The 19,269-nt window shown below is 43.2% G+C and overlaps 1 protein-coding gene and 1 long non-coding RNA gene across 2 annotated transcripts in view; one reads left to right on the top strand and one right to left on the bottom strand.

The window, feature by feature from the left end:
- The window catches only part of LOC105507126, a 276,554-nt gene that overhangs the window by 125,112 nt on the left and 132,173 nt on the right, over positions 1-19,269 (top strand). The window lies entirely within an intron of this gene.
- The window catches only part of RFX4 (regulatory factor X, 4 (influences HLA class II expression)), a 163,198-nt gene that overhangs the window by 113,800 nt on the left and 30,129 nt on the right, over positions 1-19,269 (bottom strand). Inside the window, exon 3 of the mRNA XM_011937009.1 lies at positions 7,378-7,438. Coding sequence (XP_011792399.1) covers positions 7,378-7,438 — 61 coding nt within the window. The remainder of the gene's footprint in view (positions 1-7,377; positions 7,439-19,269) is intronic.

Raw genomic sequence — 19,269 nt, 5'->3', positions numbered from 1 at the left:
TTTTTTTTTTTTTTTTTTTTTTTTTTTGATAAAACTAGGCAATGTATTAAACACAGTGTTGTGATTTCCATTCGGTTCCCAATGCTTCTACTGGGGCCTAGGCTACAGGTTTGCAGCCCAGAACTCTGGTGGTCCTGGACAGTAGCTGAGGTGATTTTGGCACCATCCCCTACCAGCAGCTACCTCCTCAGCAGTCCCTTTCCACCTATACCCAGTGTCTACTCATCTCTACTACACTTTGCCATTATGAATAGGGCCGTGCAGAACATCTTCATATGTGCCCCCTTACACACCTGTGTGGGAGTGTTTCTCCCTGCCGGCATCAAGAAGCAGAGCTGCTGGGTACATGTGCTTCAAATGCTAATGGGATTGCAAAATTGCCCATCAAATGGCTTTACCATTTGACACATTTACCCACAGCACAAAATACTTTTTTTTTTTTTAAAGTTGTGGTTCCACAACACAGCATCTCATTCCCTGAGACATTTCTGCCCTTGGCATGGGGTTGTCCAGCTTAACTGACCTTTCTCCATCTGTAGCTGAGGTCATCTGGAGGGACACAGTCACATCTAGTGGCACTATCTGTCAACACTGGTTGCGTTCAGAGCTAAAAGTGTTCAGCCTCCCTTTTTAGAACTATGTTACCTAACTCATATTATGAAAGCAGACAATGTTCTGCCGCTGTTGAGTAAGAATCAAGTCACAAATGGGTGCAGAATGTCAGTTATCCGTTACATCCAATGAGTCTGGTCTAGCAGCTGTGATCTGGTCTAAAACTTCAATGTATTTCTTCTTTGGAACAATGCCAAACCCAATTTCTTACCTATGACCTTCCAGAACATTCTAAAGAGAAATTCTAAATTTCTTTTGTTTCATATTAATTTGGAATATTGATAGCTTGTCAACCAGTCCAGTCCTCAATTTATTTTTTTTCAAAAGAAAGGAAAATCTGCCCCCAATCCCCCCCTGAAAGTGACAAGTTGATCTTCTGTCCTCCTCTTTTTTGGAAGAGCCTCATTTCTTTGGTAAATTGCTGGAAGGGAAAATGTCCCCACCCAGAAGGTGCACAAGGAGCTCTGGGTAAGGGCGGCAAGGGTGGCAGACGAGGGCGGGCCACAGAGGAGGCATGTGTTGGCAGCAAGTAGGCCGGGACTACGGAACAGGCTGCTTTCCATTTCGAAATTCTCTGCATGAATAGAGGTTATTGTGCGGCTGGGATTCCAGCAGCGCTCACCATCCCCAGTGAGTTGGGATTTACTAACCCTCGTGACCAAGGATGCTGGAAAGTGTTTGGCAGAAGGCATTTGACAATATTTGCCTGTTTTCTGCTGGGAGTTGCCTCCAGATCACGTGGCCTCAATTATTTTAGGCTGCTTGGCTGCTGTATTATTTGTTCTTAGAGCGGTGTTATTTGTTCTAGGGGGAGAGGGAGGGGGTTTGTGGCAAGGAAGGGGAAGAAGGAGAAGCAAATAGCTCCTAACCCAATTCCAATAACAAGCCAAATGTCCCAGGAGAGCTCGGCACTGTCAGGCGGGTGGCGGGCGCCTTACTGGTGCAGCCAGTGTCCTTTCCTGCGCCTGCCCTGCTCTCTGTCCTCAGGGGTTGGCCACTGCTGCTGGAGAGAGGGCACAGCATGAAGGACATAAATGCCTCAAAGAATGAGATGCTTGTCGTAGCGTTAGGTTCCTGTTTTGTTTTGTAAGTATTTTGCACTGCAGATGAAGATACAAAATGGTAAAGCCATTTGATGGGCAATTTTGCAATCCCATCAACACTTCAAGTGTTAATGGAACAATTCTGCGTCTTGATACAGACATGAAGAAACACTCCCACGGTGTCCAAGGGGGCACACACGAAGATGTTCTGTGAGGCCCTATTTGCAATGGCAAAGATGAGATTTGAACACAACTTAAAAGTTCATCAAAAGGGAAGTGGCGCCGGGTGTGGTGGCTCATACCTGTAATCCCAACACTTTGGGAGGCTGGAGCACTTGAGGTCGGGAGTTCAAGACCAGCCTGGCCAACATGGTAAAACCTCATCTCTACTAAAATACAAAAATTAACTGGACATGGCGGTGTGTGCCTGTAATCCCAGCTACTTGGAAGACTGAGGCAGAAGAATTGCTTGAACCTGGGAGGCAGAGGTTGCAGTGAGCCAAGATCACGCCATTGCACTCCAGCCTGAGTGACAGAGCAAGATTCTCTCAAAAAAAAAAAAAAAAAAAGGGGAAATGGCAACATTAATTCTGCCATTGTCTTATGCTGACCACTGCGCTGCAGTTAAAATGAGGTTGTTCTTTATGAACCGTAGGTGTAGCTTCAGGACATTCTACTGAGGAAGAAAGCAAGTAGTGGATCAATATAGCATAACAGGTTGTGGGTCCATGTTTTTAGTGTGATACATCTGCATGCTTTTTATAAAGGAGACAATGCTAAATTAAAAACTACAGTTCAGAAACTTCTACAGATACATATGTGTGCAAATGCATATCTGTAATACATATCTACACATATGTATACACACAGGTGCACACATGCACACACATGTCTCACTGGTAATAGGGTTGCTTTTGAGGAGAAGGCAAAGAACTACAAGGAGAAATGGACTGGAGTCTTACCTATAATGTTTTTAATTTTTTAACAAGGAAATGTATTTCTTGTGTAAATAAAATAAAAGTAAAGCAAAAATATACTTTAAATGCACCCAGGATATGAGTAAATTGTCCATCACTGGATACAGGCTGCCCCCAGGGCAGGGTGTCACTTGGGAGAGGCAGTTCCCTTCATGTTTTGCTGAGGATCACTCCTTGGAAGGATTCAGCCTCCCAGCAGTGGGGAGGCTGTCTCAATGCCCCAGGGCAGTCTGGGCACACACAGCATCCACCACTCCTTCCTGGGATGGGAGCAGGCTGAGCTTGCTGAAGGACCAACGAGAAGGTGGCCCATGTGGTTGGAGCATAGCACACAAGGAGGAGAGTGACACAAGATGAGGCGGAAGGATTCAGCCTCCCAGCAGGGGGAACAATAAGGAACAACAGGATAAATTTACTTATATACTGTTTTTTTTTTTTAAGCTTACAAAAGAAGAAGAAAATTAGACAAAGGAAAGAAGAGATTGAAAAAGTATGTAAGCATCAGATTTTGCTCTCAACCCCATGGCAGCCAGAGCAAAAAGGGGGCACATTGTAAATTATGTCACTTTTCCTTGTAAAATGGAGGGTGCATCCACTCTCTTTTCAGAGATAAAGTTTTTATACTGAAACAATATTGTTAAACAAATGATACATGTGCAACTTTACATAGGAGGTCACCTGTCCTCCACCACCATTTTAAGCATGACTGTTCCTATCTAAGTTTAATGTCCTACTTTCTCTTCCTTACTGCTTACGTACCCTCTCCCCTGCCCGCTTCTCCCGCCTCATCTTGTGTCACTCTCCTCCTTGTGTGCTATGCTCCAACCACATGGGCCACCTTCTCGTTGGTCCTTCAGCAAGCTCAGCCTGCTCCCATCCCAGGAAGGAGTGGTGGATATTGTGTGTGCCCAGATGGCCCTGGGGCACTGAGACATTGTTCCCCCTGCTGGGAGGCTAAATCCTTCCAAGGAGTGATCCTCAGCAAAACATGAAGGGAACTGCCTCTCCCAAGTGACACCCCGCCCTGGGGGCAGCCTGTATCCAGTGATGGACAATGGGGCTGGGGATAAAGGCCTGGATCTGTTGCTTTGATTCAGGTCATCTTTAACTGGCCGTCCCCACCTCAGAACTCCCTGTAGGATTGGCTGAAGCCTCTGTGATAACCTCTTCACTGTCCAACACCCGCTCTGTCTATTCCAGCGTCCCTCACACTCCCATGGGTGTGGAGGCTGGGCACATGCCCTAATAAACCACCTGGATGCACAACTCTGCTCAATCTGGAGAGGCCACCTACAATAGTGGGGCCTTTGTAGAAGCTGTTCTCTCCACCTGGAACATTCTCCTGTCCCTGGTTTTCACACTGTCATGGTGTCATCCATCTATCCACTGAAATGTCACCTTCTCAGAGAAGCTTGCCCTTACTGCTCAACCTGAAATAGCCTCTCAGACACTATCCTATTAGCCAAGTTGAAGTCTCTGCACAGCACTTCTCACTATCTAATACATTACTTGTTTATCTGTCAATCATTAGTAATTTTTAAAAATAGAGACAGGGTCTTGCTCTGTCACCCAGGCTCGAGTACAGTGGCACAATCAGTCTGCTATAGTCTTAAAGTCTGAGGCTCAAGCCATACTCCTGTCTCAGCCTCCAGAGTAGGTAAGACTACAGGTTTATGCCACCATGCCCAGCTAAGATTTTTGTTTTTTGCAGAGACAGGGTCTCACTATGTTGCCCAGACTAGTCTTGAGCTCCTGGCTTCAAGTGATCCTCCCACCTCAGCCTTCTAAGTGCTTGGATTACAGGCGTGAGCCACTGCACCCTGAGTGTCATCAGTTTAAATATATACATATATTTCGGTTGGGCATGGTGGCTTACACCTGTAATTCCAACACTTTGAGAGGCTGAGGCAGGTGGATCACATGAGGTCTGGAGTTCGATACCAGCCTGACCAACATGGAGAAACCCTGTCTCTACAAAAAATACAATATTAGCCGGGTGTGGTGGTGCATGTCTGTAATCCCAGCTACTTGGGAGGCTGAGGCAGGAGAATCACTTGAACCCAGGCGGCAGAGGTTGCGGTGAGCCGAGATCACGCCACTGCACTCCAGCCCGGGCAACAAGAGCAAAACTCTGTCTCAAAAAAAAAAAAAAAATCTATCTATCTATGTATCTACCTATCTACCTATATCTATAGATGGAGATATAGATATTTCCCCCATCATCGGCTCCTTTTCTTGGTCTACCTTATCCATCACTGCATTTCCAGAGCCTAGAACAAGGACCTAGCAAATACCAGGTGCTCAGTAAACATTTCTCGAATTAGTTAATGACTGAAATTCTAAAACATATAATATAAAGATAATTAGAGGAAACGTTAATGTTCTTTAAACAACTTGATGGCTTTTGATAAGAATAAGGCTAAAATGTACAAATTCCCAAATTTGGTTTGGCTTTGAAAATAGATGTATCATTAAAAAAAGTTCACTGACCTTGTGACTTGGAGAGTAAAATTTCTTCTGGAATGATCTATGTGACCCTTTATTTAGAAGAACAGATATTTTGTGCAGAATTAGGTAGCATAGAAGGAGATGTGGCCGTGCCTATGCCAGGGAGGAGACGGGGCCTGCTCCAGGCTGTCCTTGTGGGTCTCAGAAGGAAGGTGTGAGCTGAAGGATCGACTGAGCCCCTACCCCACGCCAGATGCTGTTCAAGCACCTTTTATGGAACAACTGATTTCATCTTCATGACCCTATGAGCTAGACACTATTGCTGTCCCCATTTTATAGGTGAGTAAACTGAGGCACAGAGAGGTTAAGGACCTTGCCCAAGATTTCACAGCTTGTAAGTGGCAGAGCTGGAGTTAAGCCATGACAGCTTGATTTCAGAGACTGCACCATTTACAGTCTCACTGTTGCCAGGCAGATGTCCTGGAATCACAGAAAAATAGACATGAACAAGGTGATTTTCTTCTAGTTCCTTTCAAATTTTTTACTCTGAAACATATGACATGTTCAGGTTATTAAAGCAAGAATGTCTGTTGGCTGGGTGTGGTGGCTTACACCTGTAATCCCACCACTTAGAGAGGCCGGGGCGGGAGGGTCACCTGAGGTCAGGAGTTCAAGACCAGCCTAGCCAACATGGTGAAACCGCGTCTCTACAAAAAGCACAAAAATTAGCCAGGCATGTTGGCGGGCGCCTGTGATCCCGGCTAGTTGGGAGGCTGAGGTAAGAGGATCACTTGAACCCAGAGGGCGGAGGTCGCAGTGAGCCAAAATCACGCTGAGCCAAAATCACGCCACAGCACTCCAGCCTAGGCAACAGAGTGAGACTCCACCTAAAAAAAAAAAAAAAAAAAAAAGTCTGTCAATTCCGTGCATTTCTAAAAACTCTCACTCCCAAAGTCCTTTACATCGATGCCTCATTTGATGTCTTGGCACTATGGGAACTTGCGTGGCTGTAATACTTAGGGAAGGGTGAAGGGGGAGATTTGATCTGAGAAGTAAAGTAGAATTTTTAAATAAAGCAAAAAGCAGGAAATGCAATGAGGAAAAGGTCTATAGGAACAAATGATGGAAATAAGCCAAAAGGCTGAAAATAGAGCTCTTGAAAACAACCTTTGCTATTCTTGAAGCAAAACAATCTGACTGCTGAGGCTCTTGTTAGAGAAGATTGAGTTACGCTCCTGAATGCTTTCTCCCAGTGTTGTTTTCCTCTCACCTCTGGATGGATTAGACTAGAGAATCTAATATGATTTGCTCATTAAAGCCCATCTGCTTCCTTTTCTGATCTATCCTCTCTCTCTATCCTTCCTAATGTTTCTTTTCCTTTCTTCCCAAGGAAAGGAGCTTTGCAGTTAAAGAGACCCAGCCAGGTTCCTGCCTCTGCCACTGATTGGCTGTGTGCCTATTCAGGCAAATGATTTAACTGGTTCAGCTTTATTTTCCTCATCAGTTAAACGGGCACAACAACAGCAACTCCACAGAACTGTGAGAATGAAATGAGGCATATATATAAAGTGCCTAGCATGGAGGGGTACATATCATGCACCCCTTCCTTTATTTTCCCCATTTCTCTTTCCTTCCCCTTCATTCCTTAGTTCCTTCATATTTGCTGGGCTGCACTGCTACAGGAATAATCACCTTCAATGGCCAAGATTCTCCATGGTGTGAATCTCAGGCATAGAGAGCTCTAGTGTTCAAAGCTACAACATAATTTCCAACTAAAGCTTTTAGAGGAGAATTTATCTGTAAATACCAAACACAAATGCAACCACTTAAACATCAGTAAATATTTCATCAAGCCCAGGAATGCCAAATATTAAAGAGAAAGCCATTCTAGATTACTCTTGTTAGTGCTATTAATGTTAAAATAATTATATATAGCTGCAATTAATTATGAATTAAGGGTTCATTGGTAAGAGTCAACAGACATCTGTTTCTATTATAAATCGTAATAATGGATTCTATTAAAATCAATTAATAACACCATGGGGAATCCAGTCCTTGCCAGTGTTTGGATAACAGAAAAAACATCTACCCTAAAATAAAATATGAAAATTCCCATCTCCAGGCTAGATCTAAGGCTAGTGGAGCATTTTACATATACTGCAAATTAAATAGATTTCATGTTGGTTGTGGGATGTCAAGTTATGACAATGTTAAAATATCCAAGTGATATCCTATCCTATAGGTAAGAAGATATGAGCATCCTCCGAAGAGAGAACTTGCTAAAAATGGAAACTTACCATTGCAGAGTAGCAGGAGTGGAGTGGGGCTTGGATGCTCTATTATTTTCTTTTTCCTCATCTGTTAAAGGAAAGAAAAAGAAGCTAACTTCAGTAGGAAACAGTAGGAAAAAGTAAAAGTCCTGTCGACTCTCCCAAGTTTCAAAAGACTATGTTTCTCTGAAATGTTGATGCTTTGAAACAATATTTTGGCTTTTCCAACATGTTAGACTCATCATACTTTAATACAAAAAAAAAGCAAAATTGACTTTTATTTTAAAACTCTTATGTCAATTTTGTTTTTATTTGACACAATGTGTTAGAGTTTGAAGAGCATTTCCCTTTATCACTGACCAATGTGATCACAGTCATCCAGTCAGTATTTTGCTAACTGAAGCAGGACAGACTACAATTTCAACCCTAAAAACATAGGGAACTCACTCACTGCTATGGACTGAATATTTGTGTCCCTCCCAAAATTTATGTGTTGAAACCTAATCCCCAAGATGATGATGATATTTGAAGGTGGGGCCTTTAGGAAGTGATCAGTCATGAGTCTTGTGAATGAAATTAGTGTCTTTATGAAAGAGACCCCAAAGAGCTCCCCCATACCCCTTTCTCCCCTCTGAGAAGAAGAGAGAAGATAGCGAGAAGATAGCCATCTACGAACCAGGAAGTGGGCCCTCACCACACCCAAATCTGCTATTGCCTTGATCTTGGACTTCCCAGCCTCCAGAACTGGGAGAATAAATCTCTGTTAATTAATAATTCTTTGAGAATAAACAATAGATAAATAAATCTCTGTTGTTCATAACCCACCCAGTTTATGGTATTTTGTTATGAAAACCTGAACAGACTAAGCTCTTCGCCATTTGTTGTTTGTAACCCCAATGAAGCAGAGCCTTAATGTAGAGTAGGGAAAGTATAAGTGTTCAGAAGAAGAATCAGGTTAGCAATGCAATGGAGCAGGGTTTAGCACATATTTTCTGTAAAGGATCTGATAGTAAATATTTTAGGGTTTGTGGACCAATAGTAAACATCAAGAATATTATATAGAATTTATATGACAGGAGAGAAAACAAGTTTCCATGAAATATTTATTGATAAAATTCAATGTAAGGCCAGGCACAGTGGCTCACACCTGTAATCCCAGCACTTTGGGAGGCCAAGGTGAATGGATAACTTGAGGTCAGGAGTTCAAGACCAGTCTGGCCAACATGGTGAAAGTGTCTCTACTAAAAATACAAAAATTAACCAGGTGTGGTGGCGCACACCTGTAATCTCAGTTACTCAGGAGGCTGAGGCAGGAAAATCACTAGAACCTGGGAGGTAGAGGTTGCAGAGAGCCAAGATCGTGCCACTGCACTCCAGTCTGGGCAACAGAGCAAGAATCAAAAAAAAAAAAAAAAAAAATCCAGTGTAATAGTAATAATTGAATATAATTTTTGTAATACATGTCTACTGATGAGAAGAATTAAATTAATTTTGTGGATGTGGGTAACATTCTCCTAATTGGGATTAAAATTAATGCTGCCTATTATTAAATAGATTGCAAAAGTTGATCTGTAAAGACCATTTTTAGCTTGCAGCCCCACAAGCATCAGGCCAGATTTGGCTCACATGACCCTGATTTGCTGAGTCCTGCAATACCACAGACTGAACAACAGATTAATTTTTAGCATATCTAAAAAAAAATTTGTCACAATTTCATCATGGATTTACTGAGAAATACATATACTCAGTCTCTTATCCAGTTCCTAACAAAGATTATTGATAGGAACAGTCAACATAAAATTCCTTGATTCACAAAATTTGGTCCAAGATAATTAGGACAAATAAGAGTCTCAAGAAGAAAACCAATAATGTCAAAGCCTATAAATATTATCAATAAAACTTAACATAGACATTAAAAAGATAAATGAAATCAATCTGTGGCATAAAACTTATATGGAAAAGAATTGGTATCTATGAAAACAGTTTAAGTAAAACAAAAATGAAAATGGAAAAAAATGAAAATGTCATATGATGTATAGAAAAATTTTTCTAAAATTAAATTAGCTCATCAAAGCTGAATCCAGAAAATATCTTCTTGATGAAAATTTATCAATATTGGTGTAATTCTGATTTAATGTCTGCTTACAAGCACTGTGGCAGATACTGTTGTTGCTTAATCAAAACCTACATGTACCCACCTTCTTCCTTATATATAGAAGCCCAGTTTAGAGAGGATTGTGTGTTCAAGGAGAGTGACCCCCTTTCAAATCCTGGAAAGGTGAATGTTGATTCATTTACGACAATCATGATAATTAATTTTATGTCATCTAGCCACTGATTGGATTAGGTGGAGCATGTAACATGATGTAGGCTGATCACATTTCAGAAGACGCTCTCTCTCAGGGCTTCTGGGAAAAGTATTTTTCCCTAATAAAATTGAAGGAGAGAGATTCTCGCCTGTTCTACTTTTGAATGTGGCTTTGAGATGACACAATAAGTAGATGAAAGCAGCAAACTTGGGATGGGGAAAAACGCAATCTGAGGACAAAGTCAGCACCTAGGAAGGCAGAGAAAAAAAGGTGGTGCCTCTGATGAATCAATCCAAACAATGGCTGCCTCCTGTTCTATGAGATAGCACAGTTTCTTCGGTTGATAAAACTTCCTTTCATTGGGTATTCTCTTCCCTGCCACCAAAACTATTCTAACTGATGGTTAGAACCCAAACCACACTAATGCTAGATGTTCTCAGGAATGGAATGTAAAATACATCATAGACTCAACACCTGTTCATGATGCTTTGCCAACCTGGAGTTCTTCTAAATAGATGTTTCTCATCCTTTCCAGCCTGGAATAAATGCCACCGACTCTTTGAAGCCTTCCTTGATACTCTCTTAGTCAGGAATCAATCACTGATCCTAACTCTGTGCTTCTATAACACATTATTCACCTCTTAGCTGTCCTTTGTAGCCACCTGGATCATTATTTCTTTTTTTTGTTTGTTTGTTTTTGAGACGGAGTTTTGCTCTTGTCACCCAGGCTGGAGTGCAATGGCACAATCTCAGCTCACTGCAACCTCCACCTCCCAAGTTCAGGTGATTCTTCTGCCTCAGCCCTCCAAGTAGCTGGGATTACAGGTGCCCACAACCACGCCCGGCTAATTTTTGTATTTTTTAGTAGAGTCGGGGTTTCACCATGTTGGTCAGGCTGATGCCAAACTCCTGCCCTCAGGCGACAGGATTATTATTTCTGTACACATCCATCCCTTCTGCTCAAGCATAAACTCAGTGAGAAGGCAGGGGTGGTATCTCAGTCATCTGCATTACCTCCTTTAGGACCTAGCACAGCACCTTCCACTTAGTATTTAAATAGTTAAGTGTGCCTTCTCCAGTCTTAAAGAACAGCACAATATAGAGCGTGAACATGTGGGTCTCACAAGAATGTGGGTAAGTGAACACCTAAGTACACAGAACAATACTCAACCTCGGTTGTTCACAAAGAAATAAAAAGGAAGCAATGAGTCACTCTTTATATCTCTGAGGGAAAAGCAAATTTAAATAATGACAATTTTTGATGCTGGTGTATACATGGTGAAATCGACACTCTCAGAGTTCTTTATACCTGAAGGTAGTGTTAATGTTTTTAGTATGCAATTTGGCAGTAATGTTGAGAACCATCTAAAAGGGTCAGCTGCTTACAACCCAGTGTCTAGAAATTACAATACTAAGCAAATAATCGAAGAGAAAGAAAGGGCTATATAAAAAACATGGGACCGGGCGCAGTGGCTCATGCCTGTAATCCCAGCACTTTGGAAGGTGGAGGCGGGCAGATCACTTGAGGCCAGGAGTTTGCGACCAGCCTGCCCAACACGGTGAAACCCTCTCTTTACTAAAAATACAAAAATTAGCCAGGCATCATGGTGCACACCTGTAATCCCAGCTACTCAGGTGGCTAAGGCACTAGAGTCTCTTGAGTCCGGGAGGCGGAGGTTGCAGAGAGATCACACCACTACACTCCAGCCTGTGTGACAGGAGTGAAACCCTGTCTCAAAAACAAACAACAACATCAAATTGTCAATTGTGTTTTTTTAAACAAGAAAAACCATATAAACAACCTAAATCTACCCCTACCTAGCTTGCACTGGCACGTTGCTAGTATTTTTGTTCCCCCTAAAACTGGCGGGGTTTTAAATTTTTGTTTCTTTAAATTTCAGCATCTTGGTCAACGTGGACAGGTTGTCAAAAGACTTAGATTCGAATAATCCTAACACTTACCAGCCAGAACTGAGCAAACCACTCAACTTACTCGAGCTTCATTTTTCCTCATTTGTAAAAAGGTCATCTTCTATGGCGATTATAAGAATCCTATTAATTTGTTCAACAAATATTTATTGAATACCTTATTTGTGCCAACTAGTCACCACGGAGAAAGCAATTAAACTCTTGCCTTTGAGTTTGGTTGGGGAAAGAGAAAGGCAGAGGAGACAGAGGACAAGCTCAGCAAGAAGTGGTAAGTGCTGTGATACAGGTAGGCACAGAGGAGTCGGCCAACCCAGACTACATGAAAAGCAGAGCTTGTCAGAGAAGGTTCCCTGGAGGAAATGATAGGTGAGCCGAGTCCTGGAGTGAGTCAGAGACGGGAGCCAGACGGGGGTAAGGTGGGATGGAAGTCAGGAGGAGGGTGGGGAAGGTTAGAGCAGATAAAGACAAGGGGACCTGACAGATTATGTCACTTTCCCAGAAGCAAGGTGGCTGCAGCATGGGTCTTTGCTGGATGTGGCAGAGTGGATCCAGGTGAGCATGGAATGTGATGTTTAACAATCTAATTATCCCGTTTAAGTCTTAAGACAGTCGTCTCTAAATGGAGGATAATAATAATCCCTACCTCAAAACGTTGTTGGGAGGATGAAGTGAAATGGGCTTAACAGAGGGTAAGCGTTCAAAAGCACCCTCTGCAGCCGTCTGTGGGGAAGGGTTGCCCTTGGCTATGACTGGCCGGCCAGGAGGCGTTTGGAGCAATTCTGTCTGCTGGGATCTGCTGCTTTGGAAGATTTACAGGGGCAAAGACAACTGCGTCGCCAAGGACCTCACAAGGCAAACACACACCAGGGGACGTCACAGCTCCATATAGGAGACGGCACTTGAGCTGAGCCCTGAAGGGATGGTTGAGGTTTTTAAAAGATAACATTGTTTTATATTCACAAAAGTAATGCATGCTCATCTTTTTAAAATGAAGAAAGTATAGAGAAAATATCTCAGAATCCAAGCCCCTCTCAACAGAGGGAACAACTGTTAACCTTTTTATCCTATTTGCCTTGTCTTTTTTCAGGGTTCTTTCACACACAAACACATACATAGCTACACTTAAAACATGTGAGGGTCATACAGTCCATCCTAGTTTGTAACCTGCCCTGTTCATTTTGCAGAGGACACGTCAGACTCTGGGAGGAGGCCACCAAGGGACAGGGTACTTCGAGAGTCAGAAGCAGCAGGAGGAAAGGCAAGGAACTGGGACCTGGGGCCCGGGGAAGATGCACGTGGTCCCGTTGGTGGAGCCAGGGAAGCTCCCTGTTCTGGGATTCCATAGCAGTGTCTCCCACTCAGGCAATACTGCCTTTGTTACATAAGATTTTTTTCCCAGCTAAATTTTGTTATGGCCCCATTTCTGAGTATCAGTGAATAAAAAGAACTTGACTTTGAGGACAAGCAGACATGGGTTTAAATTCCAGCATTGCCCCCAACTGTGTGGACTTTGAGCAGCAACTTGACTCATCCAAGCCTGAAGGCCCTTATCTAAAAAAATGTGAATCATAACTTATGTCACAAGGATGTTTTGAGGATTAAATATAATATGTTAAGAACTAGAACAAGAACAGTTTTTAAAAATGCCATACTAATAATAGCACTCATTGGTCAAGTACTTAAGCCAGGCACTACACATCACTTTTCATATGATACCTCATTTTATTCCTCCAAATATTGCTATGAAGAAATGGTATATCCCTATTTTATAAATAAGGAAGCAGAGCTTTAGTGAGGGTGAATAATTGCATGAGGCCATGTAGCTGGTGAATGGAGACAGGACCTCACTAGGTGTTCAGCTATCCAGTGGCTACTGATAGTATTTAGAAGAGAACTGGTCTACCCCAAAGCCAATGTGGGCCCTCCAGCTCAGTCACCAAACAGGTACTGTCCACCTCTGCTGGCTCCTTTCCTTAGATCACTGGCAACTTTGTGCCCAGGGTCTGAATGCCCAGCCCTTTTCTTCTAAAGTAGGAGGTGTGTCACACCCAGGCCTGACCCTCCTATTTGATGGCTATCTTAGTTCTCCTGAAGTGCTGGCTATTTATTTACTCATTCATCAGATATTTATTGAGTGTCTACTACATTCCAGCCCCATGACAGGTGTTAAAGGGTAAGAAAAAGCAGACATAGTCACTGCTCTCTTGAGGTCATAAATTATCAGCCAATTGAATGTAAGTCCATGTCAGGTACAGTGGCACGCACCTGTAGTCCCAGCTACTTGGGAGGCTGAGCTGGGAGGATCACTTGAGCCCAGCAGTTCGAGACCAGCCTGGGCAACATGTCAAGACCCGATTTCAAAAGTAAAGTAAAATTAAAACAAAACGAAACAAAAAGAAACCCCAAACTTTAAAAGTAAGTCCTAGGCAAGAGCTGTGAAGTGCAGGTCCAGAATGCTATAGCAGCACCAAATGTAGGGTGTGAGTCTGGCTTGGGGATCTGAGGAGGAGCAAGAACCTTACCTAGGTAAAGAGAGTAGAGAGTAGGAGAACACATTTTAGGTAAATGGAAATAGCCATAGTTGATAGAGACTTTAGGAACTGGTCCTGCCAAATGCCTTTTCATTTTCACCGGGAGAAATGCCTTGAACCAAACAAGATTCATCCGTAAAGCATCATTTCAGGCCAGCAGGATTCCTGGAGCCATTCGCAGGCACACCTGCAGTGCCCCCTTGCTGGTCCTGCCAAGGCTGGGGAGCTGCAGTCTGCTTTAAAAAAAAGCTCCTGCCAAGATGCTGTCCTGGCACCTGGTCTTCTTGCCACTCTGTTCTGCTCCCACTTTGCAGTAATGATTCCTAACACGGTACAGGGATCTCAGTCCAGTTCCCAGAAGTGAGCATCTCTGCTCTCCTCTCTGCATCTACCTCCTGATATAAACTCTGGGGCCAAATTTCTAGGCTCAAATCCCAGCTCCAATACTTATTAACCATGTGACCTTGAACACCATTTTGGTTCCTCAGTTTCATTATCTGTAAAATAGGGATAATAATAGGACCAAGCACATACCGCTATCGTGAGTATTAACTGAACCACTTCTGGTTCAAAGGACTTGCTATCTAAATGTTCCCTGTTCCTATAATTGTTATTGCTTCTCCAGAGGGACCATGCGCCTGGCTCCGCACCCTGTCCGTGAGGTTTGGCAAGTTCTGCAGCTGGGAGAGTTATTCACTCTGTGCTCCCTCAGCACCCTGACTGCTCCCCAGCAAAGTCTCCATGGCAGAGTGTGGTCACTGCCCATGGATCGTTTTAATCCATTCAGGCTGCGGTAACAAAATACCATAGACTGGCTGGTTTTAAACACAGAAATTGATTTCTCATAGTTTTGGAGGCTTGGAAGTCCAAGATGAAGGCACCGGTGATTTGGTGTCTGGTGAGGGTCTGCTTCCTGGTTCAAAGACAGCTGTCTTCTCGCCCTGTGTTCACACATGGCAGAAGGGGTGAGGGAGCTCTCTGGGGCCTCTTTTATAAGGAGACACTAATCCCATTCACAAGGGCTGAGCCCTCATGACCTAACACTTCCCCAAAGCCTCATCTCCAAATAGCATCACATTGGGGGTTAGAGCTTCAACATTTGAATTTGGGGGAAATACAGACATTCAGTCTGCAGCACTGACCACTGTGTCTGCCTTGTTAGCTTGTAAGCTCTGCAGGGCCCCGACCTTGCTCACCACTGGGTCTCCAGCACCCACATGTGGTAGGGGCTCAGGAAGCATTTGTGGAATGAGTGAATGAATAAAATGACACCACAATTAAAAGTGGAGTGATTCAGTAACATACAAACAACATATGATTTCATATATTAAATGTTCATATAAAAAACATATGATTTCAGTAACATACCAAAACTGCAGTACTACCAGGGAATGTTTATTAAGGACTTATATTGTGCCAGGCACTGTGGAAAGCTCTTCATGGTATGGCATTTAGCTTTAACAGCTGCCCTAGAAAGTGAATAGTTTAACGCATGTGAAACATCAAATGCAGGGCCTGAGTGTACTTAGTGCTTAATCAATGTTAGGCCTAATTGTTAGTATTATCCCCATTTATGGGGATAGTTTCCATTTACAGAAGAAGAAACTAAGGCTCAGAGAAGTGAAGGAATTTGTCTGAGGCCACACAGTTGAGTGGCAGAGCAAAGACAAGGACCCAGGCAAGTTGACATCAAAACCTCCCCAGACCCAAACATTTATGAGCCTCATTCTGTCTTCAAACTCGTAGTACTGGACTGAAGATTTTAGAGAAGTTATCATCTGCCTCATTTCTTTTCTGCCTCCATGTCAAATGAATTCACATTTGGGAATCTATTCTAGAATATTTCTTGCCTGGAGCCAGTGTGGCAGAGTTTAACATTGAGGAAGCACATTTCTAAATTAATTACTTCTTTTCAAATCCCAGGAAAGGTTCAAGTTTATGTGAGTCTCAAATTTCACTTCAAAGTTCTAATTCTATTTCCTTTCATTATACTGACCTGGCTGCACCTGGTCAGACCTCACCTGTTGGGAACATGGGGCTGCCAAACGTTTCATTTCCCCTCATTCACCTCCTTTCCAGCCCCTGCAAAGGGCACCAGCTGATGAGCAGGGTGCCTGGCACCCAGGCCTTTGGCAGTGGGCATCAGCCTCTGGCAGCAAACCCTTCTCCCCGTGGGAACGGGGCTAAATCCCAAACAAAACTGTGATGTTGGCAGCATTTGCTGTGAGGGGCCCACACCTGCTTCCTCTCGTCTCCTCTGGGTGAATTCCTTCATAATCTTGGAGTGGGAAAGAGGCTGTCTAACTTTGATACAAAATCAAAAAGCCATAAAAGAAAAGATAGATAAATTTTATTACATAAAAAAATCCAAAATTTCTATGTGAGAGAGAGAAAAAAAAAAAAACAACACAACATGAGTACAAAGATAATGACTCACTCGGGAAAACTGCAATCATTCCACAGACAATGGTCTCATCTGCCCACCATAGAAAAGAGCTCCTGTAAAAGTAGCAGGAAAAAGACCAAGAACCAAAAGCAAAAATAGGCGATGCACATGACACACAGTTAATGGAAAAAATACAAATGCTCTTAAAAGGTGGAAAGATGGTCAGTTTTAACCAATGAACATAGAAATTACACCAAGATGGCGTATCTTACTTATCAGATTGGCAAAAATCCAAATCACAACCACGCAATTCTGCTGTGAAGCTAATGGGAAACAGGTACCCTCTGACCTTGCAGGGGGAGAGCGAACCGTGCCTCCTGGCCAGACACAGTGGCTCACACCTATAATCCCAGCACTTTGGGAGGCTGAGGCAGAAGGGTCATAGTGAGACTCCGTCTCTACAAAAAATTTTGAAAAGTACCTGGAAATGGCTCATGCCTGTAATTTCAGCACTTTGGGAGGCCAAGGTGGGCAAATTGCTTGAGCTCAGGAGTTCCATCAGCCTTGGCAACATGGTAAAACCCCATCTCTATAAAAAATTAGCCAGGCATGGTGGTGCGCACCTGTACTCCCAGCTACTCAGAAGGCTGAGGTGGGAGCCATCACCTGAGCCTGGGAGGCTGAGGCTGCAGTGAGCCGTGATTGCACCACTGCATTGCAGCCTGGGTGACAGAGCAAGACCCTATCTCAAAAACAAAAACTAAACAAAACAACAAAACAAACAAACAAAACCCAGGGCTTCTCTGTATGGAAGGTCATTTGGCAGAATCTACTGAAATCCCACATACCCCTTATCCAGCAGCCCCATGTCTGTGAACTGATCCTACAGCTATACCTGGACACATCTGAAACGATGCATACACAAGGTTATTTGTTGCAGCTCGCCTGTAGCAGCAAAAGTTTGGAAACAGCCCAGGTGTTCATCTGGGTAACTAAATTAGAATGCATCCTCACAATGGGATACTATGCAAGTATTTTTTTTTTTTTTGAAGATGAAAACCAAAAAAGAATGAGGATACTTTCTATGTTCTTACTGAGATGGAACACTCTGGTTTTTATTATTAAGTGAAAAAAGCAAGTCACAATACAGTGCATATAGTATGCCACTTTTTTGTGTTAAAAAAGTAACAAATGGCTGGGCACGGTGGCTCATACCTGTAATCCCAGTACTTTGGGAGGCCGAGTTAGGTAGATCACTTGAGGTAAGGAGTTTGAGAACGGCCTAACCAACATGGCAAGACCTTGCCTCTACAAAAACACAAAAATTAGCTGGGCATGGTGGTGCATGCCTGTAATCCTAGCTACTCAGAAGGATAAGACAGGAGAATCGCTTGAACCTGGGAGATGGAGGCTGCAGTGAGCTGAGATGGCACCACTGCATTCCAGCCTGGGTGACAGAGCAAGACTCTGTCTCAAAAAAAAAAAAAAAAAAAAAAAAAGAACACATATTTGAATTTTTCATTTGCATAAGGAAATACTCTAAGAATACATGAGAAACAAAAGTGTTTGTTACTAGGAAGCTGGAGTAGCGGGTTGCAGGGGGAAGATGGGGGTGAGACCAAGACTTCTTTAAAGCATTTTGATTGTTGGACCACATGGCTGTATAATCTATTCAAAACTATTCTAACTTTTAAGTATGAACAAATTAAAAAGATCCTATAGGGGAGGGGCATCCAAAGGAAGAATCTACTCAAATGGATAAGTGGTCGTAGAGTGCCAAAAACTGAAAGCAAATTATAAACACCCATAATCTAGTGAGGCTTTATGGTTTGTTTTGTTTTCCTAATATCCATATGCTTACTGAGCAACTACCATGTACCAGGCCCTACTATGTTAAGTATTGGTGAGATACAGTCAGACACAGTGCCTTCCCCTCAAGATGTTTTGGTCCCATGGAGAGGCTAAATGGAGGGTGGAGGGGCCCTGGCCTGGCAGTGTGCTCGAAGCCCAGAGGAAGCAGTACGTCCTTCTTCCCCAGAGGAGTGGGGAAGGTCAGCTGGAGAAGAAAGAACATATAGGCTGACACTGAGGGCAGAATGGGCAGCCCTTGATGACACTGTGGGCACAGAGGTGAGGAACGGGAGGAGCCAAGGAGGTCATCTTAAATCACAGCCTAAACACTGGGGCCACGGCAGCCAGCTAGCAATCTCAAACCTGGGTTCCCAGCCAGCACTAAAACTGCAGCAGACACCCCATGGGGGCAATCTAATTCTTTGCAAGTGACCCAAGAGGTTTCTCCTGTTGAACCCTGTCCTGGACTCTCAGTCTTGCCCTAGCTCTAGGAGCTGCCTGAATGCTTTTCTGCTATTGGCAGGGCATTTGGCCCACATCTCAATGGAAATACAAAACAGCTCCTGATCACCCTGAACTTCCTTCTCCTGGAGACATTCCATCTCACCACAGTCTTCTCCTCTCCACAACAGATAAGGTGGAGCAGTTCCTTCTGTCTTTTTTAGTAAAGAATTTCAAATACGGCTTAATGACATTTCTTCTTCTCTGGAAATCTTTTTATGAAGTTATAAGAAACCACATTGGATAATCAACTAAGACATGCTGAGGGAGGTGAGTGGAGTGAGAGACAGATGTAACTTTCACTTACGTAGCCTTGAAATGTGATGTGGTTTTTTTTCGTTTGTTTGTTTTGTTTTGTTTCGTTTTGTTTTCTGAGACAGAGTTCCGCTCTTGTTGCCTAGGCTGGAGTGCA

This window comes from Colobus angolensis, unplaced genomic scaffold (genome assembly GCF_000951035.1).
Source record: "Colobus angolensis palliatus isolate OR3802 unplaced genomic scaffold, Cang.pa_1.0 Scaffold10, whole genome shotgun sequence".
Taxonomy (NCBI): Eukaryota; Metazoa; Chordata; class Mammalia; order Primates; family Cercopithecidae; genus Colobus; species Colobus angolensis.
The sequence above is the reverse complement of the archived record's forward strand: the minus strand, read 5'-3'. Positions and strand labels throughout refer to the sequence as shown.